The sequence below is a fragment of the Pongo pygmaeus genome, chromosome 13 (genome assembly GCF_028885625.2).
Source record: "Pongo pygmaeus isolate AG05252 chromosome 13, NHGRI_mPonPyg2-v2.0_pri, whole genome shotgun sequence".
Taxonomy (NCBI): Eukaryota; Metazoa; Chordata; class Mammalia; order Primates; family Hominidae; genus Pongo; species Pongo pygmaeus.
Window position 1 is genome coordinate 67048802 of NC_072386.2, and position 23914 is coordinate 67072715.

The window sequence follows — 23914 nt, forward strand, 5'->3', positions numbered from 1 at the left end:
GTCAATGAGCAGTAATATTTTTCTGAGCAATAGGTCTCAACAGTGGGCTTAAAATATTTAGTAAACCGTGCTGTAAACAAATGTGCTATCATCTGGGCTTTGTTCCATTTATACAGCATAGGCAGAGTAGCTTTAGTGTAATTCTTAAGGACTCTAGGATTTTTTCTTTTTTCTTTTTCTTTTTTTTTTTTTTTGAGACGGAGTCTCGCTCTGTCACCCAGGTAGCGTGCAATGGCGCAATCTTGGCTCTCTGCAACCTCCGCCTCCTGGGTTCAAGCAATTCTCCTGTCTTGGCCTCCTGAGTAGCTGGGATTACAGGCGCCTGCCACCACATGGGCTAATTTTCATATTTTTAGTAGAGATGGGGTTTCACCATGTTGGCCAGGCTGGGGACGATCTCCTGACCTCAGGTGATCCACCCACCTCGGCCTCCCAAAGTGCTAGGATTACAGGCATGAACCACCACACCCGGCACTTTTTTTTTTTTGAGATAAGAGTCTCGCTCTGTTGCCCAGGCTGGAGTGCAGTGATATGGCCTTGGCTCATTGCAGCCTCAAACTCCCAGGCTTAGTTGATTCTCCCACCTCAGCCTCTTGAGTAGCTGAGACTACAGGCATGTGCCACCTCATCTGGCTAATTTTTTTTTTTTTTTTCTGTAGAGATGGGGTTTCACCATGTTGCCCAAGCTAGTCCTGAACTCTTGTGCTCAAGCGATCCGCCCACCATGGCCTCCCAAAGTGCTGGAATTATACACGTGAGCCGCCTCACCTGGCCAGGGCTCTAGGATTTTTGGAATGGAGTCTTGGCTTCAACTTAAAGTCACCAGCTGCACCAGGTATGGTAGCACCCACCTGTTGTCCCAGCTATTTGGGAGACTGAGGCAAGAGGATCCCTTGAGCCCAGAACTTCAAGTCCAGGTTGGGCAAAACAGCAAGACCATGTCTCTAAAGAAAATAAATAAAGTCACCAGCTGCACTAGCCCCTAACAAGAGAATCCGACTGCCCTTTGAAGCTTTAAAGCCAGGCATTTACTTCTCTCTAGCTATGAAAGTCCTGGATAGCATCTTTCAATAGAAGTCTATCTCATCTACATTGAAAATCTGTAGTTTAGTGTGGCCACTGTCATCAGTGATCTTAGCTAGATCTTCTGGCTAACTTGCTGTAGCTTCTGCATCAGCACTTGCCCCTTCACCTTGTGCTTTTATGTTATGGAGGTGAATTCTTTCCTTAAACCTCATGAACCAGTCTCTGCTAGCTTCAACTTTTCTTCTGCAGCTTCCTCACCTCTCTCAGCCTTCATATAATTGAAGATAGTTAGGGCCTTGCTCTGGATTAGGCTTTGGCTTGAAGAAATATTGTGGCTGGTTTATCTTCTATCCAGACCACTAAAACATTCTCCATATCAGCAATCAGGCTGTTTTGCTTTCTTATAATTCTTGTGTTCACTGGAGTAACACTTTCATAATACTTTCCTTCAAGAATTTTTCCTTTGCATTCAAGATTGACTGTTTGGTACAAGAGGTACTACCTTTCAGCCTAACTCAGCTTTTGGCATGTCTTTCTCACTAAGCTTGGTCGTTTCTAGCTTTTGATTTAAAGTGATAGACATATAACTCTTCATTTCACTTGAACACTTAGAGGTCATTGTAGGGCTGTTAATTGGCCTAATTTCAATATTGTTGTTTCTCGGGTAATAGGGAGGCTCAAGGAGAGGGAGAGGATTTGGGAAACGTCCAATCAGTGGGGCAGTCAGAACACACATTTATAGATTAAGTTCACTCTCTATGGCTGTAGTTTATGGCACCTCAAAAAGGACTATGAAATAGCAGTATCAAAGATCAGTGATCACAGATCACCATAACAGATATAATAATAATAAAAAAAGTTTGAAATATTGTAAGAATTACCAAAATGTGACATAGAGACACGAAATGAGCATGTGCTGTTGGACAAATGGTGCCTGTAGACTTGCTTGGTGCAGAGTTGCCATAAACCTTCAATTTGTAAAAAATACAATATCTGGGAAATACAATAAAATGGAGTATAATAATATTAGATATTCCTGTAATTATTAGCATGGTGCCTAATAATAACTCATTATATTTTTATTATTCCAGATGGATACCAGTTTATGCAAGTTCTTAGTCATCATTTTATAAATTCCTCATTTTTCTCCTCTTTGGCAAGATAAAATATTCTATTTAAGAGTAGATTTTAAGAATTTAAAAGAATAGATTTTAAGAATTTAAAAAAGAATCTTTTTTTCCTTTCAAGGTTAATAGAGTAGTTAAAACACCATGACAGTTTTCCACACATACTAAGTGGCAAGCAGTCGAAACAGTAAAACCTCAGTGATTTGAACTGTTCTGAATTATACAGTATTTTAAAAGAAATGTTACTGCTGCTTTCAGGGATATATAGTATGATGGACCCATAAATGTTGATCCATTAGAGGTTCTGCTGAAGTTTAGTGAGACTTTTGTTACTGTGCACCTACATTACCCTTGATGCCCTCACCCTGGCCCTTCTCCTAGAATATATTAAGTACGTTAATTGATGGTCTGCTGTTGTCAATACATATAACTATTTCATGAGCATAGTTCTTTTCCTTCTCCAGGCTTTTGGTTGTACCAGTTGATGACAACAATTCGTATCTCTTAAGATATAGTAGTTTCTTACACTTGATTTTATGTCAAAGGTTATGCTCAGCTTTCCTGCCCTGTCTAAGCTGTCAATATAGCCTATACCTATGGTTTTGCTGACAGTCAAGATAGCATATTAGCATGGGAGAGGATGAAGGTATGAGGGATAAAATAAGTGCTGGTTGCTCTTCAGATTTGACGATATAGTCAATAAGATTTAATTTTTTTAAAACCAACTTACCTCAGACAAGGTAAGCTACATGTCACTTCTTTATTCTCGTTTACATTTATTCTCATTCAAGAATATGAAATCATTAAGTTTTGAGGTAATAAATTTCTACTATATTTGATTGTGAAGTTTGCTTGAATACCTTCTTTTTCCTGGCCATGGCACTCAAGTCTGAGGTTTGAAGTGAATTAGTAAAACTTTCTTTATCCCTAAACATTCATCATATAACTCTGAGGAAGTTATGCTTATTGACTAAGTTTTCTCTAAAGATAAGATTGTTTTGAAGTTTGTCTATTTACTTCTTAAATAGTTTTAAAATGGCAGTATTTACCATTTTACAATTAACTTCCTGAATTTTGCTGGTTTTAGAAATAAGCTTAAATTTTAAGTAGAATCTATTCATAAATGCTTCTTCTTTCCCACTCCTCTCCTGAACCCTCAAATTAACCGGTCTATAAAATCATTTGTTATCTATATATTTTCTTGCTTGATAGTATTCATTTTTATCTTTCATTTAGATGAATTTCATGGTTTTTTGTTTTTGAGACAGAGTCTTGCTCTGTTGCCCAGGCTGGAGTGCAATGGTGTGATCTCAGCTCACTGCAACCTCTGCCTCCTGGGTTCAAGTGATTCTTCTTGCCTCAGCCTCCCAAGTAGCTGGGATTACAGGCTCCTGCCACCACAACCAGCTAATTTTTTGTATTTTTAGTGGAGACGGGGTCTCACCATGTTGGCCAGGCTGGTCTCAAACTCCTGGCCTTGGGATCCATCCACCTCGGCCTCCCAAAGTGCTGGGATTACAGGTGTGAGCCACCGTGTCTGGCTGAATTTCATGTTTTTAATCCCCCATTTTTGCTATTTTTTTTTAAACATTCATACCTCTTTGCAACACTTGTCTTCCAAATGAGTCAGATATTGATTAGATTTTGGTTTTTTGTTTTGCCGAACAACATGTTCTCGTCCTTTAACCAATTTTCTTAAATATATTTCCTATTAATGATTAACACATTCTTTGGTTGGGACGTAAAGCCTTTTATTTTAGTGATTTATTCCTATTTTTAATCTTTTCATATTTTGCATTATTTTTCAGAAGTATTTTTGTTAAGGGATTCTGTTTCTTCATAACATTTGGATGATTTGAGAGTGTTAGAAATGTCTCTGTTATCATGGCTCTGTCCTTCAAGTTCCACTTTCTTTGTGTTTCCAAATGTATCATTAATTTGGTTTGAATTTATTTATGTCTAATAAAGTAGGGTTTATGTGCTCATCTTTTCTAAATGCCAAAGGACTTGTTTACCAGTAACCATATATTTTAATTATTACCTATAGATTCTGACAATTGTATATAATGAATGCAGTTTCCATTGTGTTTCTGTTTATTTCTTTTAGTAATTCTTAAACTATGATAGGTAATTTATAGATATACTTTTAATGAATAAGGTGAAAAAAATGTTTTTCCTTTAACATTTAAGCATATAAATGAGGCTAACATGTCTAAAGTACTGGCATTGTTAATTCCTTCATATTTCAGCCAAATCTTGGTCTTTATGTAAAGGCCCTACATGATGATTCCCAAACCCTGATTTTGCTAATTCTTCATTTATTTTAAAGGCTATCACAAATTGTTTTAGTAAAACCATTTATACCTGGCATCTGTTTGGGATGGAGGAAGATAGGATTTTTGACACTAAATTATTTGAATACTGTTGACCTGGAAAAAATTAGCAGCCTACCTCTCGGCAACTGTCAGTATCCAGGGATATCAAAGACATTTTTTGAGGTACCACGAGGAAAGTATGACTGATACTATGAGGAAGAAACATCATGATATGTTTGGTATAGTGAAATGCACTGGAATTAGAAGTGAAGAATCCAGTTTTCTGAGCCCAGTTTTGCAACTAACCCCAAGCAGGTCACTTAGATGTACTCTTACCTAATTACACAAGATGGTGAAAATTTAGATTTAGAAGATTCATTAGACACTTACTGATCCTCAGTTTCTTTGTGTGTAAAAGGAAGAGATTGGTTTGGATGAACAACAGGAGTTTTTCAGGTCTAAAATTCTGGGGGTTTTTCCCCAAAAAAATGATGTTTTGAGTAGTCTAAAGCTTCTTATATAATGCATTTATAAAGTCAGGCAGGAATTTGTGACTACAATGTGACATTTGTAGACTTTTTACAGCATGATGTTCTCTCCCATTAACTTCTGTGGATTCAGTTTGAAAGTTTTGGATTCTGTTTATAATGTTCTTATTCCGTATTCTCATGTTTATAATGGAGACTGACCAGCAAGATTTTGCTGTGCGATGAGTTATCTTTGACGCTTTGACGTTTATTCAAATACAATTACTCTAATAACAAAGGATACAGTTGATTACGTTTCAAAGCAGACTACTATGACCATAAAGCTCATTCATCTTTCAAGTGTTACATTTAAGATTTTGGATGGAAAGCATTATATGAATTACTTTCTCTGGATTTTTTTAGCTCTTATTTATACCAGATGCTGTTGTGACTGTTGAAACTAGTTTAACTGCTTATATGCACAGATTAGATTTGATTTAAGTTGGGTCTGGAAAGTAGAAAGTGATGAGAGGTAGGCTTAATTACAGTGCCCAAACTTAGCATAATATGGAAATAAAAGTTAGGTACTTGGAATAAACCATAGCTTTTAAACTATTCGAAGGTTACGATCTATTAATGGTGTATGTAGGCTCTTGAATTCTATTAGCAGTGGCATTCTTGAGGAGATCAACATTTGTATTCTTCATTTTTAAACTTCACCATATGGAACAAAAGAAAATGAATCTTTGAAAGCCGATTTCTTTTCAGATATCAAAAAACTGAAACAGAATAAAAGAATGTAAAATTAAAAATAAAAGCTTAACTTCTGCCTCCACCATTATGCTTCAAAAGCCCAGTGATCAGTGCTGTTAATAGATTGATGTATACCTTCCAGAAGTTTCTTATGTACGTACAAATATATGTACATGTATGCATTTCTACTTTTCATTCTATACATTCTCTTTTGTAATATAATTTTATTTACTATATCTTATACATCTCTCTCTGTCAGTATGCACAGGTCTTCATTTTTCTTTTTTATGACTTCATAATGCTCCATTGTATGGCTGTACATGAATTTATTTAACCAGTACCCTTTTAATGAATATTTAGATTTTGTGCTTTTAATACAATATTGCTGTGAAGATTCTTATATGTATATTTTGGCATACTTTTGCTTAAGATAAATTCTAGCAGTGTAATTGCTGACTCAGAGGGTATGTTTAATTGATTTGCATTTTCCTAATTTTGAGTTATAGTGAATATTTTCTCATGTTTATCAGTCAGATTTTTTTTTTTTTTTGCTGAACTACCTGTTCATATTCTTCACACATTTTCCTACTGCTTTACTCATTTTTTTCTGTTGGTTTCTTCAAATTGCTAGAATTGTCTATATTTTGAAATTGACTCTATATCTCTGTATGGACAAATATTTTCCCAAATTGTCCTTTGATTTTTCTGTTATTTTACTTTATTACTGTTTATTTGCTTATCGTTTTGCCATTCAGTAGTGGTTAAGTTCTGTGTACTTAACAATTTTTTATGTTGTGTTTTATGGACTCTGTTATATTTTGGCCTTTCCCACTTCAAGATTATTAAAATGGGCCGGGCGCGGTGGCTCATGCCTGTAATCCCAGCACTTGGGAGGCCGAGGCGGGCGGATCATGAGGTCAGGAGATCGAGACCATCCTGGCTAACATGGTGAAACCCCGTCTCTACTAAAAATACAAAAAAAAATTAGCCGGGCGTGGTGGTGGGTGCCTGTAGTCCCAGCTACTTGGGAGGCTGAGGCAGGAGAATGGCATGAACCCGGGAGGCAGAGTTTGCAGTGAGCCGAGATCGCGTCACTGCACTCCAGCCTGGGCAACAGAGCGAGACTCTGTCTGGGAAAAAAAAAAAAAAAAAAAAGATTATTAAAATGTTACTTTTTCTAGTACTTTTATAGTTATTTTCTATACTTAAATCATTGATCCATGTAGAATTCACTGGGTATATAGAGAGAAGGATATACAGCTTTAGCCAGTGAGTTACTTAAAACACCATTTATTTGATAATACATGTGTTTACCCACTAATTTGAAGTGCTGTCTTAATTTAATAAATTTCCATAATTGGATAGGATTTTATAATGTCGTATATGCATAGTGGTCAGTTTCTGTAATCTGTATTCTTTCCTTTGATATGTCAGCATATACTTTACCAGAACCAAACTATTTCACTACTGCAGCTTTATAAATTGCATTAATGTCTTCTAGAGTAGTTCTTCTCATTCTTCTTTCATAATTTACTGGATATTACCACATATTTTTCCTAGCTACATTTTAGTATAATTTTGACAAATCACTTCTTTACCTCCTACCCCATGCTCCAAAAACCACCATCTTGGGATCACATGAAGTGTGTGTGTGTGTGCGCATGTGTGTGTGTGTAAAAATTGGGAGGGAGTCAATAACATCTTTATTATGATAAATTTTTATATCCAAGAATAAGATATGGATTTCCATTTTCAAAATTTCTTTTACTCCCCTGAATAGAGTGGTATGGCTTTTATCACCTGTATTCTGCACATTATTTATTAAACTTACATGTAAATATTTATCTTTTTATTACCCTTGTAAACGGGATTTCTTTCTCTTCCATTTCCAAATTGATTACTGGGTTTTGTGTGCTTGGATTTTCCAGATGGACTGTCATCCACAAATAATTTCTACTCATGATGCTTCGTCCTCTTAATAATTTATATTTCTTAAAACATAGTTCTTTTCATCTAAGTTTTCAAAATCATTTGCGTAATTTATAAATTATCTAATACAGTAGTCCTGTCATATCCACAGTTGCTTTCTGCAGTTTCAGTTACCCATGGCCAACCATGGTTTGAAAATATTAAATGGAAAATTTTAGAAATAAACCTTCACATACCTTTTATTACAGTATAATTGTTCTATTTTATTATTGGTTATTGTTAATCTCTTACTGTGCCTAATTGATAAATTAAACTTTATCATAGGTGTGTATATATAGGAAAAACCATAGAATATATGTAGGGCTCAGTGCTGTCTGTGGTTTCAGGCACCCACTGGAGGTCTAGGAACATATCCCCCTGCAGATAAGGGAGAACTACTGTAATTCATATTAATTTTTTCTGAATCTGTATGTATGTCCCTTTTTCATTTGTAATACAAAGTATGTGTTTATTTGCCCTACCTACTACAGTAAATAGTAAAGATATTCTTTTCCTCAATATTTTATAATCATTGAAATTAGAAACTTCTTCCATGCAATTAATCTGTATGACTCATTCTGCTATTTTAGTTTTTTAACTTCTTTCTCAGATAAAAATGAAAACTATCAATTTTCTATACGAAGATCATCATGAAGTCACTTCTTAGCTTTCTTCTAAGCTAAATAATTTTAGTTTTTTGGTACAGCTTCATCGAACACAATTTTCTAAAACCTTTATATCCTCTTTTGGATTTCTTTATGATTTTTCACATTTGGCTAAATTCATAACATGCCTCTTCTTGAGGGATCTTAGTTATAATTACATTGCTTGCCTTGCCTGTAAAAACAGTAGGCTAGCCTGCTATATACTTTAAATAGCTGAAGTACCTCCATCCTCAGAGCAAATATTACTGAAAATGGAATTTAAAATGGTAACTCTATTTTCTTCATATGGTTATATTTACATTTCTTGAAGCAAACAATTGTTGATAAACAGTGTCATGGATAGACAGTGTTTCAACTGTCTTGAAAATAAAGATTGCTTCAAAGGCTAAGTAAGCCTCGGGGTCCCTGTTTGTCCAGAAACTCTCTGCTCTTTATTTTTTAATAAGTTGTGAGATTGACAAAAGCATATTTGTTATATATGAAATTTCTAGCGCAAGGCAGAAGCTAATAAGTAATTTATGTGATGCATATGTTTAGATATGTGTTAGTATTTACATGTGTTTTTGTACAAATATTATTAAATACTAATATGTTTTCCAATATAAAGTCACTGTAATAGTTAAATACCTCATTAGATTGAATTTAAACTTTGTAAGATCAGCTTCTAAAAGTCTAGCATTAAAGGTTGGCATTGCTGCAACTGAGTAATCTTAAAGTAGTGCAAGTAGATGCTTTTAAAAAGGAAACAGCAATGATTTTACAAATAATTAAATCTGTTTTCTGTATGTTAATGGTTTGCCCCATTGAGAAATGGTTTTTAGAGGACTCTAAGGCATTGTTTGCGTTACAGTAGGAATACTATCAATTTTCTGATTGTCTCTCACTTTTTTCTTTTAGGTCATGGAAAATGGAAGATTTGCAAAATACAAATATTTTACCCATGTCATGATCAATAAGACAGATATGCTAATGATAACCAGACGGTAACTTGCTTTCTTTCTCTTATGTAATTTTATAAGGGGTTAACTGACAGCGACTCATGAGGTGAAGATTTTTTATTCACCTTTTGTTCCATATAGTCACACTGATTCTTGGGTCTTCTTGCTCCACAAGCCTAACTCCCTAAACATTACATAAATTTCCTGCATAGCTTTGTGCATGCATACAGATAAACACAGTCATGCACAGACATAAATATTTTAGTATTTGTTTCAACTAATTCAAATGGATGCAGAAATTCCATAAAGTTATCCTCTTAAAAGTAAGCAACTCTCTGAAGAAGTGTACAATTTTAGGTTATCCCAGAAGTCAGCAGTCCTCTGGTAGTATCTGTTTGTTAGAATATATATAGATTAACGTAAGTGGATGTACTAGTGGAAGCAGATAAAATTTTAGGTGGATACTACAGCGACTTCTTCAAATAGACAGTGGAGGGGTACATGTAAAAATACACAGGGGCATAGCCACAGAGGGACAAGTGTGCAGGAGTCATTGTTAAACTAGGGAAAAAAAGAGCAAGTGCATTAGTAAGATGGCAGTCTGGGTGGTGGAGAGTGAAAATATGGCTAGCGGGGAGAAGTTAGAGCTAAGTAGAAATGAATTGTCAATCTATGGTTTTGTTCACTATTGAAAGGTAAAGTTATATGAGCATTATGTTGGTTCAAGGTGACTACTAAGCAGTCACTTTTAATGTTGTAATCTCAATTTCTGAATCTAAAATGTATAGCCCTATTTTAATTTTCTTATTTAAAAAGTAACACCAAGTGGAAAACTTCCACAATATTAGAAGTTATACCTGTAAAAAGTAAGTCTTCATTCCACCCCAGATACTGGTCCTTCTGTTTCCTTCCAAGAGGCAGCCCATTTTTACTTGTTTCCTTTGTATCCTTCTTGAAATATTCTATGCCTCTACAGGTAGACATACACACATATTTTAATGTAGATGAAAGTCTCTTATATATACCATTATGTACTTAGTTTTAATTTTTCACTTGAGATAGTACATTTTGAAGATTATTACATGTCAGCATATGGAGATCTGTCTTAATTTGTAAATTCCTGCCTAATATTTATTTAGGAGTATGTACTAATTTACATGTAACTTGTTTCTAGACTTTTGTAATTACAGACATTGCTTCAGCAATCATTTTTGCTCATAAAAATTTTCCATCATGTTTTTAGTAACTCACTTTCCCATTGACTAAAGGAAAGGTAACTAATCAGCATTAAGCAAAATCAGTTGCAAAGTTTGGTTCTAAATCTTGCAACATTTTAAAAGTTATCTTTTTTCTCAACACAGTGGACCTCCTTTAGATGAGGCCATGGTGCCTTGACAGAATAAGGGAAGTGAATTAGTTGTAGTTGAATAAAATATGGTGGTTATACTTGAGATTCCGTTTCCAAGTTTCGGGTTTGAGGATAAAGGATCTTTGAATCAGGACTGGGAATACCTGTGACATTGGCCAGCCTGTCTGTGATTTTTCACATGGTTGGAGATGTCCTGGGGCACCACTAGGTTTGCTCCGTCAGCTCCTGTAATCCAGGACTGGTAAAAGAGGGGAGCAGGGACAGAAGATGGAAGTGAGAGATATAAATCCTGGCTAGCTCTCTCTTTTTCCATCCTAGCCAGGAGCCAGACCTTTTTTTTAAACCTCTGGTTGCACCTGCAATTGATGTTTCAATCAGAAAGAAAAATTAAGAAGAAAGACATTTGAAGGAAGGATTAAATAGACTTCTTATAGACAGAAGGTATTTTCATTTCTTGGTTTCTTTCTTCAAAATGGGAAAACAAGAATTTATTTAAAAATTAGAATGATGCTTTTTGAAGTCTTCCTCTAAAATTGGCAGTAATGGGACTTGATTTTACCTGTGAACATCCCGAGGCCCTCAGCATGATGATTCTGTTCTACATGGTTAGAAAAGCTTCTTTCTGATGTAGTTGGGAAATACGTTACATGGAGCCTTAGAAATGAAAGTATTTATTCTAAGGCGTTAATTATATGAAAGTTCCTCCAAATACTGGCTGATAGTTGGTTCTGTAAATGTATCCTGTTTCTTATGAAGTGCCTTACATATTTGATAAGTGCTTCAGTTTTTCTAATATAAATATGTTGTGTTATAAATTTCCCATTGAGCATTATGTTAACTGCATCCCACAAATTTTATGGTGTATTTTCATTCTCATTCTGTTCAAAATATTTTCTAATTTCCTTTGAGATTCTTTGACCCCTGGATTATTTGGAAGTGTTACTTTTAAGCATTTGGAAATACTATTGTTATCTTTTTGTTTGGGTTTCTAGTTTAGTTCTGTTATGATCTGAGAACACACTTTATGGTTCCAGTTCTTTTAAATTCATTAAGAATATAGAATATAGTCTATGTTGATGAATATTGCATTTGCACTTGCGATTCATTCGTATCCTGTTGTTATTGGACATAAGTGCCTCAGTTTTAAAGCGAGGCACTTGCTTTTTGTTTTTGTTTTTGCAGTGGTGTATTGTTTGTAACAAAGGGAACATTTGGACAACTCACGTGTGAGTGGCAGTATAGTTTTGATGAATTTACCAAAGAGCCATTCATTGTTCATGGGAGAAGATTGCGCATTGAAGCAAAGGTATGTTGAATAGATTTATTTTTTGAAAACTTGGAACTGAAAATGATGCTTTGAAATAGTCCTTTTTATTTGTATAATGCTCTACCTCTTTTATAGATGTCACTTTGTCTTGGTGTGGTTTTCCTTTATACCTGCTATCTTACCCAGGCTTAAAGAAAAAAAAAAAACTAGGCCAAGAAAAACTGTGCTTTCTGTGCTATTGCACTGACAATAACATTCCTGGGCCCTTGCTGTATATTCAGTAACAGAGCCCCACCTTCCCACATATGAAATAATGGATAGTGGCTATTAGCCTGTGCTCCAGTCCATACTGCTTTCCAGGCTTTTTAAATATATTTTTCCCTTTCTAACATTAATACATTCTCTTATCTCTTTGATTTCTTCCCCTTCCCCCTTTTCATGAGACCTTATATCTACAATTCTGCAATCATTCTTTTTTTTTTTTTGAGACAGAGTCTTGCCCTGTCGCCCAGGCTGGAGTGCAGCTGGGCTCTTGGATCACTGCAACCTCCGCCTCCCGGGTTCAAGCGATTCTCCTGCCTCAGCTTCCTGAGTAGCTGGGATTACAGGCATGTGCCACCATGCCAGACTAATTTTTGTATTTTTAGTACAGACAGTATTTCACCAGGTTGGCCAGTCTGGTCTTGAATTCCTGGGCTCAAGCGATCTGCCTGCCTCAGCCTCCCAAAGTACTGTGATTACAGACATGAGCTGCTGCGCCCAGCCTCATCTTTTTTTTTTTTTTTTTTTTCAATTAGAAGAATGTAATTCTTCTAGTGTCTGTATTTGCATGGATAGTTGAATTACTTATAGAACATGTTTGACTAGTAAAACCTTTACTTTGCCCTCTATGACCTTACCCATATGTACAGAGGAAAACATCATCCTTGTCCTTAATAGTTTCACTTCTGTTTGCCCCTGAAATGCTTAATATCTGCTCTGAGACAGTCCCACTCCCCACTACCAATACTAAACATAATACCAACGGAGCATAAACAGTGGAGGAAAATCGTCTAGGACACAACCTGATCTCTTTGATTCTAAACTATATTCTTACTGTATGACTGGTTTAAAATGGCAGAAGTACATACATGCATGCACACATGCACACACATAGAAATGTATGTGTTTATGTATGTATGCATACACATACATGTGCATATATTTTTAACCTGGACTCACTCATGATTCTATGGCCAGATAACAACTGTGTAAGAAATTATTTGGAGAGGAAAAACAGTGGCACTACTCCCCGACTTACCTCCTTCCCATCCTTTATGTCGACTCTTTATGGCGTTAGCAATTGAAATATCACCTTAAGCTTTTTAACTTAGGTTTAGTGATAATGGTTGTGTTATTAATAGAATGTAGTCTTTTTTTCTATTGGTTTTGATTCTTCTTGCTTCCTCATTCTTGTCTTTTTTAAGGTGCATGATTTGTATAAGATGGACACTTTAGGCATACAGTAATAAAGCTTTGTGGCATTTCTTTATGGATTTTTACAACCAGATTTTCTTTTTAATGAATTTATGTACTCTGTTTATAGGAACGAGTGAAGTCTGTATTTCATGCCAGAGAGTTTGGAAAAATAATTAACTTCAAGACCCCAGAGGATGCCAGGGTAAATATAATAAATCTTTTATTTAAATAGATAGGAGCTGCTTCAAAATCATGTAAGTGGACTGTTTTTTTAACGCAGATAAGTTTTGTTTGGGGGTTTTTGTTTGTTTGTTTTGCTTTTGTGTTTTGGCAGGTTTTAAAAGTATATGTAACTAGATAATATTTCCCCCAGACTTTTTTTTCTACCAGATTCAATTCAGCATACCTACTTGCTTTTCAAACCAGATTGCTCCATCTTATTTTAAATGCTAACTATAATTTTTTTTAATAAAAAAGTCAACAAACAAAAATTATTTTGTTTTAGTGTTAATCCATCAGCTCCAACAGGAAAGTGTAGCCCCACATTGTTGATTTTTCTACTGCATAGCTACCGTGATTTTTTAAAAAGTTGCCATAGCATGACACAGACTAAAGGGAGCCAAGCCCGAAAGAAAATCCAAGTTTGAATACTGATTCTGTCCTTCTTGACTATAGAATCTTGTGGAAGGTCAACTAAGCTCAGTTTCCTCAAGATGAGAATGGTGTGAACTGAAAAGCATGGTGTGTACTTTAGGGATAATGACAATCACAAGGATATGCACTGTGAAGAAAAGGAAGACTATGAATTGACTGTCTGACCTCACTGATCACAACTGAAGTGCTATTCAGAACGTTGAGTCGTACTCATTATATCATGAAACTTACAGTAAGAGGGTAGAGCCCAGATGGCTGAATAGGAAAAGCTCCAGTCTACAGCTCCTAGCGTGAGCGACACAGAAGATGGGTGATTTCTGCATTTCCAACTGAGGTACTGGGTTCATCTCACTGGGGAGTGTCAAAAAGTGGGTGCAGGACAGTGGGTGCAGCGCACCAAGCATGAGCCGAAGCAGGGTGAGGCATCACCTCACCCGGGAAGCACAAGGGGTCAGGGAATTCCCTTTCCTAGTCAAAGAAAGGGGTGACAGATGGCACCTGGAAAACCGGGTCACTCCCACCCTAATACTGCGCTTTTCCAACGGTCTTAGCAAATGGCACACCAGGAGATTATATCCCACGCCTGGCCCAGAGGGTCCTATGCCCACGGAGCCTCGCTCATTGCTAGCACAGCAGTCTGAGATCAAATTGCAAGGCGGCAGCAAGGCTGGGGGAGGGGCGCCCGCCATTGCCGAGGCTTGAGTAGCTAAACAAAGTAGCCGGGAAGCTCTAACTGGGTGGAACCCACCGCAGCTTAAGGAGGCCTGCCTGCCTCTGTAGACTCCACCTCAGGGGGCAGGGCACAGCCAAACAAAAGGCAGCAGAATCCTCTGCAGACTTAAGTGTCCCTGTCTGACAGCATTGAAGAGAGTAGTGGTTCTCCCAGCACGCAGCTGGACATCTGAGAACGGACAGACTGCCTCCTCAAGTGGGTCCCTGACCCCAGAGTAGCCTAACTGGGAGGCACCCCCCAAGTAGGGGCAGACTGACACCTCACACGGCCAGGTACTCCTCTGAAACAAAACTTCCAGAGGAACAATCAGGCAGCAACATCTGCTGTTCACCAATATCTGCTCTTCTGCAGCCTCTGCTGCTGATACCCAGGCAAACGGGTCTGGAGTGGACCTCCAGCAAACTCCAACAGACCTGCAGCTGAGGGTCCTGACTATTAGAAGGAAAACTAACAAACAGAAAGGACATCCACACCAAAACCCCATCTGTACGTCACCATCATCAAAGACCAAAGGTAGATAAAACCACAAAGATGGGGAAGAAACAGAGCAGAAAAACTGGAAACTCTAAAAATCAGAGTACCTCTCCTCTTCCAAAGGAAGGCAGCTCCTCACCAGCAACGGAACAAAGCTGGATGGAGAATGACTTTGATGAATTGAGAGAAGAAGGCTTTAGACGATCAAACTACACCAAGCTAAAGGAGGAAGTTCGAACCCATGGCAAAGAAGTTAAAAACCTTGAAAAAAAATTAGATGAATGGCTAACTAGAATAATCAATGCAGAGAAGTCCTTAAAGGACCTGATGGAGCCGAAAACCAAGGCACGAGAACTACGTGACAAATGCACAAGCCTCAGTAACTGATGCGATCAACTGGAAGAAAGGGTATCAGTGATGGAAGACAAAAATGGATGAAATGAAGCGAGAAGAGAAGTTTAGAGAAAAAAGAATAAAAAGAAACGAACAAAGCCTCCAAGAAATATGGGACTATGTGAAAAGACCAAATCTACGTCTGATTGTTGTACCTGAAAGTGACGGGGAGAATGGAACCAAGTTGGAAAACACTCTGCGGGATATTATCCAGGAGAACTTCCCCAATCTAGCAAGGCAGGCCAACATTCAAATTCAGGAAATACAGAGAATGCCACAAAGATACTCCCCGAGAAGAGCAACTCCAAGACACTTGTCAGATTCACCAAAGTTGAAATGAAGAAAAAAATGTTAAGGGCAGCCAGAGAGAAAGGTCGGGTTACCCACAAAGGGAAGCCCATCAGACTAACAGCTGATCTCTCAGCAGAAACTCTACAAGCCAGAAGAGAGTGGGGGCCAATATTCAACATTCTTAAAGAAAATAATTTTCAATCCAGAATTTCATATGCAGCCAAACTAAGCTTCATAAATGAAGGAGAAATAAAACCCTTTACAGACAAGCAAATGCTGAGGGATTTTGTCACCACCAGGCCTGCCCTAAAAGAGCTCCTGAAGGAAGCCCTAAACATGGAAAGGAACAACCGGCACCAGCCACTGCAAAAACATGCCAAATAGTAAAGACCATCAAGGCTAGGAAGAAACTGCATCAACTAACGAGCAAAATAACCAGCTAACATCGTAATGACAGGATCAAATTCACACATAACAATATTAACCTTAAATGTAAATGGGCTAAATGCTCCGATTAAAAGACACAGACTGGCAAATTGGGTAGAGTCAAGACCCATCAGTGTGCTGTATTCAGGAAACCCACCTCACGTGCAGAGACACACATAGGCTCAAAATAAAGGGATGGAGGAAGATCTACCAAGCAAATGGAAAACGAAAAAAGGCAGGAGTTGCAATCCTAGTCTCTGATAAAACAGACTTTAAACCAACAAAGATCAAAAGAGACAAAGAAGGCCATTACATAATGGTAAAGGGATCAATTCAACAAGAAGAGCTAACTATCCTAAATATGTATGCACCCAATACAGGAGCACCCAGATTCATAAAAGCAAGTCCTTAGAGACCTAGAAAGAGACTTAGACTCCCACACAATAGTAATGGGGGACAATGACTCCCCATTGTCAACATTAGACAGATCAACGAGACAAAGTTAACAAGGATATCCAGGAATTGAACTCTGCTCTGCACCAAGCAGACCTAATAGACATCTACAGAACTCTCCACCCCAAATCAACAGAATATACATTCTTCTCAGCACCACACTGCACTTATTCCAAAATTGACCACTTAGTTGGAAGTAAAGCACTCCTCAGCAAATGTAAAAGAACAGAAGTCATAACAAACTGTCTCTCAGACCATAGTGCAATCAAACTAGAACTCAGGATTAAGAAACTCACTTAAAACCACTCAACTACGTGGAAACTGAACAACCTGCTCCTGAATGACTACTGGGTACACAACGAAATGAAGGCAGAAATAAAGATGTTCTCTGAAACCAACGAGAACAAAGACACAACATACCAGAATCTCTGGGACACATTCAAAGCAGTGTGTAGAGGGAAATTTATAACACTAAATGTCCACAAGAGAAAGCAGGAAAAATCTAAAATTGACACCCTAACATCACAATTAAAAGAACTAGGCCAGGCGCGGTGGCTCATGCCTGTAATCCCAGCACTTTGGGAGGCCAAGGCAGGCGGATCACGAGGTCAGGAGATCGAGACCATCCTGGCTAAATGGTGAAACCCCGTCTCTACTAAAAATACAAAAAATTAGCTGGGCGAGGTGGTGGGCGCCTGTAGTCCCAGCTATGCAGGAGGCTGAGGCAGGAGAATGGCGTGAACCCGGGAGGCGGAGCTTGCAGTGAGCCGAGATGGCGCCACCGCACTCCAGCCTGGGCAACAGCAAAACTCCATCTCAAAAAAAAAAAAGAACTAGAGAAGCAAGAGCAAACACATTCAAAAGCTAGCAGAAGGCAAAAAAATAACTAAGATCAGAGCAGAATTGAAGGAAATAGAGACACAAAAAACCCTTCAAAAAATGAATCCAGGAGCTGGTTTTTTGAAAAGATCAACAAAATTGATGGACCGCTAGGAAGACTAATAAAGAAGAAAAGAGAGAAGAATCAAATAGATGGAATAAAAAATGATAAAGGGGATATCACCACTGATCCCACAGAAATACAAACTACCATCAGAGAATACTATAAACACCTCTACGCAAATAAACTAGAAAATCTAGAAGAAATGGATAAATTCCTCAACACATACACCCTCCCAAGACTAAACCAGGAAGAAGTTGACTCTCTGAATAGACCAATAACAGGCTCTGAAATTGAGGCAATAATTAATAGCTTACCAACCAAAAAAAGTCCAGGACCAGATGGATTCACAGCCGAATTCTACCAGAGGTACAAGGAGGAGCTGGTACCATTCCTTCTGAAACTATTCCAATCAATGGAAAAAGAGGGAATCCTCCCTAACTCATTTTATGAGGCCAGCATCATCCTGATACCAAAGCCTAGCAGAAACACAACAAAAAAAGAAAATTTTAGACCAATATCCCTGATGAACATTGATGCAAAAATCCTCAATAAAATACTGGCGAACCAAATCCAGCAGCACATCAAAAAGCTTATCCACCATGATCAAGTGGGCTTCATCCCTAGGATGCAAGGCTGGTTCAACATATGCAAATCAATAAACATAATCCAGCATATAAACAGAACCAATGACAAAAACCATATGATTATCTCAATAGATGCAGAAAAGACCTTTGACAAAATTCAACAACTCTTCATCCTAAAAACTCTCAATAAATTAGGTATTGATGAGACGTATCTCAAAATAATAAGAGCTATCTATGACAAACCCACAGCCAATATCATACTGAATGGGCAAAAACTGGAAGCATTCCCTTTGAAAACTGGCACAAGACAGGGATGCCCTCTCTCACCACTCCTATTCAACATAGTGTTGGAAGTTCTGGCCAGGGCAATCAGGCAGGAGAAGGAAATAAAGGGTATTCAATTAGGAAAAGAGAAAGTCAAATTGTCCCTGTTTGCAGATGACATGATTGTATATCTAGAAAACCCCATTGTCTCAGCCCAAAATCTCCATAAGCTGATAAGCAACTTCAGCAAAGTCTCAGGATACAAAATCAATGTGCAAAAATCACAAGCATTCTTATACACCAATAACAGACAAACAGAGAGCCAAATCATGAGTGAACTCCCATTCACAATTGCTTCAAAGAGAATAAAATACCTGGGAATCCAACTTACAAGGGATGTGAAGGACCTCTTCAAGGAGAACTACAAACCACTGCTCAGTGAAATAAAAGAGGATACAAACAAATGGAAGAACATTCCATGCTCATGGGTAGGAAGAATCAATATCGTGAAAATGGCCATACTGCCCAAGATAATTTATAGATTCAATGCCATCCCCATCAAGCTACCAATGACTTTCTTCACAGAATTGGAAAAAACTACTTTAAAGTTCATATGGAACCAAAAAAGAGCCCGCATCGCCAAGTCAATCCTAAGCCAAAAGAACAAAGCTGGAGGCATCACGCTACCTGAATTCAAACTATACTACAAGGCTACAGTAACCAAAACAGCATGGTATGGTAGCAAAACAGAGATATAGACCAATGGAACAGAACAGAACAGAACAGAGCCCTCAGAAATAATGCCGCATATCTACAACTATCTGATCTTTGACAAACTTGACAAAAACAAGAAATGGGAAAAGGATTCCCTATTTAATAAATGGTGCTGGGAAAACTGGGTAGCCATATGTAGAAAGCTGAAACTGGATCCCTTCCTTACACCTTATACAAAAATTAATTCAAGATGGATTAAAGACTTAAATGTCAGACCTAAAACCATAAAAACCCTAGAAAAAAACCTAGGCAATACCATTCAGGACATAGGCATGGGCAAGGACTTCATGTCTAAAACACCAAAAGTAGTGGCAACAAAAGCCAAAATTGACAAATGGGATCTAATTAAACTAAAGAGCTTCTGCACAGCAAAAGAAACTACCATCAGAGTGAACAGGCAACCTACAGAATGGGAGAAAATTTTTGCAACCTACTCATCTGACAAAGGGCTAATATCCAGAATCTACAATGAAGTCAAACAAATTTACAAGAAAAAAACAAACAACCCCATCAAAAAGTGGGCAAAGGATATGAACAGACACTTCTCAAAAGAAGACATTTATTCAGCCGAAAGACACATGAAAAAATGTTCATCATCACTGGCCATCAGAGAAATGCAAATGAAAACCACATTGAGATACCATCTCACACCAGTTACAATGGTGATCATTAAAAAGACAGGAAACAACAGGTGCTGGAGAGGATGTGGAGAAATAGGAACACTTTTACACTGTTGGTGGGACTGTAAACTAGTTCAACCATTGTGGAAGTCAGTTTGGCGATTCCTCAGGGATCTTAAACTAGAAATACCATTTGACTTAGCCATCCCATTACTGGGTATATACCCAAAGGATTATAAATCATGCTGCTATAAAGACATGCACACGTATGTTTATTGCAGCACTATTCACAATAGCAAAGACTTGGAACCAAGCCAAATGTCCAACAATGATAGACTGGATTAAGAAAATGTGGCACATATACACCATGGAATACTATACAGCCATAAAAAATGATGAGTTCATGTCCTTTGTAGGGACATGGATGAAGCTGGAAACCATCATTCTCAGCAAACTATCACAAGGACAAAAAACCAGACACCGCATGTTGTCACTCATAGGTGGGAATTGAACAATGAGAACACATGGACACAGGAAGGGGAACATCACACACTGGGGCCTGTTGTGGGGTTGGGGGAGCGGGGAGGGATAGCATTAGGAGATATACCTAATGCTAAATGATGAGTTGATGGGTGCAGCACACCAACATGGCACATGTATACATATGTAACTAACCTGCACGTTGTGCACATGTACCCTAAAACTTAAAGTATAATAAAAAATAATAATAATAAATAAAAACTTAGAGTAAGAGGACATTTCTCCTATACTTGATCCCTGGGCCTCCTGGCCAGACTCAGAACAGATACCTGGCCTCCTGCACTCATACAACACTCTGCATTGATCCTGGCTGTGGTGACTGTTTACCAGTTCACCTGTCACATCTGGACCCAAACTAGGGGCCTCTCCCACTGTCTCATACACATACCTTGGACCAGTTAACATGTCCTATGCAATTTTCTATCTAGACATTCTGATATAAGGTGACACTGACACACTAACAGTGGAAAACACAAAAGGAGCAAGTTACAAAGAAAGAAAGAGGAATAAAGTTACCAGAGCCTTCATATGCTTGTCACCTGGAACAGGGAGACAGATAAGCATGACTTTTAGGCCACCTTCTTTCATGTCAGTGAAGGACAGTACCACCTATTTCAATTTACCTGCAGTAAAGTTTTCTTTTAATTCCTTCACCATGTGACTGACTTTATCCCAGAAGGTTTGTTTTTAATCTTCCCGCTTGGCCAGGAACATCCAGAGAAGGCTACTGGATTCAGTTATCTTTGTCTCCCTATCTTAGGGCTATTCTTACTAGGCTCTTTTAAGTTAAAGAGGTACAAACATCTCTGTGAAATCTTTATATATTAGAATAAGCCCTGTATCACCTCCGTGGCTTTTATCTGTCATCCATGCCCAATAATAATAGACATTACTGGTAGAAAGGTTGTGTATTACATTTACATTTTATTTTTGTAATTTCAAATTATTTTAGAATAGAAAATATATTGTGAGAGCACCTAAAATGCTCAAGAATGTTGCTTCTACTACCCTCTCTGGAATTGTATGTATTTCTACTCCATTAGTAGAATCCTGTATCTGGATTTATGGAAGTTCGTGATATAAAATCAGCACAGATTGGAAGGAATTTTTTTCTCTCAGGCTGGCTGATTTCACTTAATTCTGAAGATGAACATCCAAAGACCTTAGAAAAACTGCATTCCTACTATTAAACCAAGTAGTATTGTCCCTGAGCTATCTGGGCCATTGAAGTGAATGATCTCTTTTGCAGGATGAATTTTATGTATTGGCTGTCAGTATATACCTAACTAAACTATAAAGCTAACTTCTAGGTCTCCATTCATTACATTTTGTTTCATTGCAAGTTCACTGAAGTAAGCAAATGTTCGTTTCTTTTCCCACCGCAGTGGATCCTCACAAAGCTACAAGAAGCAAGAGAACCTTCTCCGAGCCTCTGACAGACAACACTGCCTGAAGACACACAGCAATAAGTGATTACAGCTCCTAGACTACCTTCCAAAACCTGTTTGGGAAGCATATTACAGAAATGATTTCAAGTACCCTGTATTCTGGATGCTAAAAAACAAAAACAAACAAAAAAACAAAACCAGAATCAGGTAAAACAGCTATGTGATTAAAATATTTAAATTCTTCAGCAATTACCCAGTTTTCTAAATTGAATCATGCATCTATTTATAATTTTAATTATTTTGTAAAAGAAGAAAAAATTATGAATCTTAAATATTTGCTCCATGTTTTTCTCTGTAATGGTGGAGAGGCTGCCCATAATTCATCTCCACATGGAGCCAAGTTTAATGTTTCTAGTTCACATTTTGAACTTCTGTCATGCTTATTTCAAACTCCCTGAGTGATGGGTAAATAATCAAATCAAACATTGCCTCAGTGGTATCAAGAGAACTTTGGTGGTGGTTTCTTCAGAATAATGAAGTTCTTTTTACAGATAAATATTTTGATATTATTTTCCTTATTTTTAATATAAAGGATAGGTTTGAATTATACTTAAAATGCATAGCATTATTAAAAACAATCTTTTAAAATATAATTTGTAACATAGATTGAAGCCTCCCCTTAAGAAACCTTAAAGAAATAAGTATCCTACTCAAAAAAAGAAGTCTGTTTCAGAACTTTAGGGCCTTTGAAATATTTCCTCAAGCCTATTTCATGAGATCTATTGGTTTACCCAAGTCATATTTTTAATAGACTGCTAATATCAAAGGAGAATTTTTAAAGCCTTAAGAATGCCTACTTTCCATTCACTGTTAACATGGAATAAACACAATTCCCAACATCTTAGATAGTGAATTATGCTTCCAACAGACAGTCCCTCTCATATAAAGTGTATGTACCCTAAAATCTAACCCAATAACCTGTCCTGTTGCCAATAGATTGAGAATTTCTGGTTTGCTTTCTCTACAGTTATTCAAATGAGTCACGCTTTTAAATTTACAGCTCATCACAGAAATCATCAGCTATACGTTAGTAAAAATAAGGACATGAGGTTTTCTTTCTTGGTTTTTGTCCAAGATCTTTGCACCTTAATATTAATGGACTGTTTCAGGTAAAAGAGAACGAATGTATGATTGTGAACTATGAAGAGGATGATGCAGGATCCTATTTAGTTACTGAATAATACAGAGTATTCAATGCATGTTGTATGTGCCACCAAGTTAGTTATTATAAACTGTTTTTGGAATTGAAGACTCTGTATAGTCAATAGTTGTGAAATTCTTCTCAAGGCTCCTTAAACCCTTGCTTTGTTGTAAAAGCTAAAATAAACAGCATGCTATATTGTAATTGTATTTCTTGCTGACCAAATCTACTAAATGGTATTGATTTCTCTCTGATTATTAAAACACATTGTTTATTCTCAGTAGTTTCCCCCAAAATGCTTTTTTCTTTGCTGAACTTAAATTGAATCAAACCACAAGTTTCAAATCACATGAAAGTGTTTCCATGTTGACCTTTGTTTAAAAAAAAAAAAAAAAGTGCATATTTTCCCTGTCGCTAAGCTCCTCCAGTTTTGCTTTTTCAGAATTAAACGTAAGAGTAGAGGTAGTCAGAAAGCTTGCATCAGACTGTCCTCATCCAAAACGAAATACTTCATTACCCATTCCAATGCTATGATTTCACCATTCTCAGAAAAATTACAGCCCCCTGCCTCCCTGGGTGTAGTGTCGTGAAGTAGAAAAGCCTTACATAAATAGTAAACATAGAAATTCTTTTGGTGCCCTTTGGCAGCCAGCAGGAGTGGGTCTTGTAACTAATCCACATAAAAAGGACAGTGCCTATCTTTCCTGTTCCCTTGCCATAAGAACCGTGAAATACCTCTTCTTTCCCTGCCACTCGTTTACTCATCACCTCCTCCCATCACTTCCTTGTCTCTAGACTAGAGGGACCCACAGTTTCAAGAGCT

General features: G+C 37.4%; 1 protein-coding gene across 2 annotated transcripts in view; it reads left to right on the forward strand.

Annotated features, from left to right (window-relative positions):
- VPS13A (vacuolar protein sorting 13 homolog A) overlaps positions 1 to 23371 on the forward strand; it is a 249091-nt gene extending 225720 nt beyond the window's left edge. The window contains exons 69-72 of one of the 2 annotated variants that reach the window (XM_054500058.2): positions 9219 to 9304; positions 11811 to 11934; positions 13481 to 13555; positions 21888 to 23371. In XM_054500058.2, the coding sequence (XP_054356033.1) occupies positions 9219 to 9304; positions 11811 to 11934; positions 13481 to 13555; positions 21888 to 21938 (336 nt within the window). In that variant the 3' untranslated portion in view covers positions 21939 to 23371. Of the gene's footprint in view, positions 1 to 9218; positions 9305 to 10946; positions 11070 to 11810; positions 11935 to 13480; positions 13556 to 21887 lie in introns of those variants that run through there. The other variant, XR_010123324.1, reaches the window with a different exon arrangement.
- The last annotated feature ends 543 nt before the right edge of the window (positions 23372 to 23914 follow it).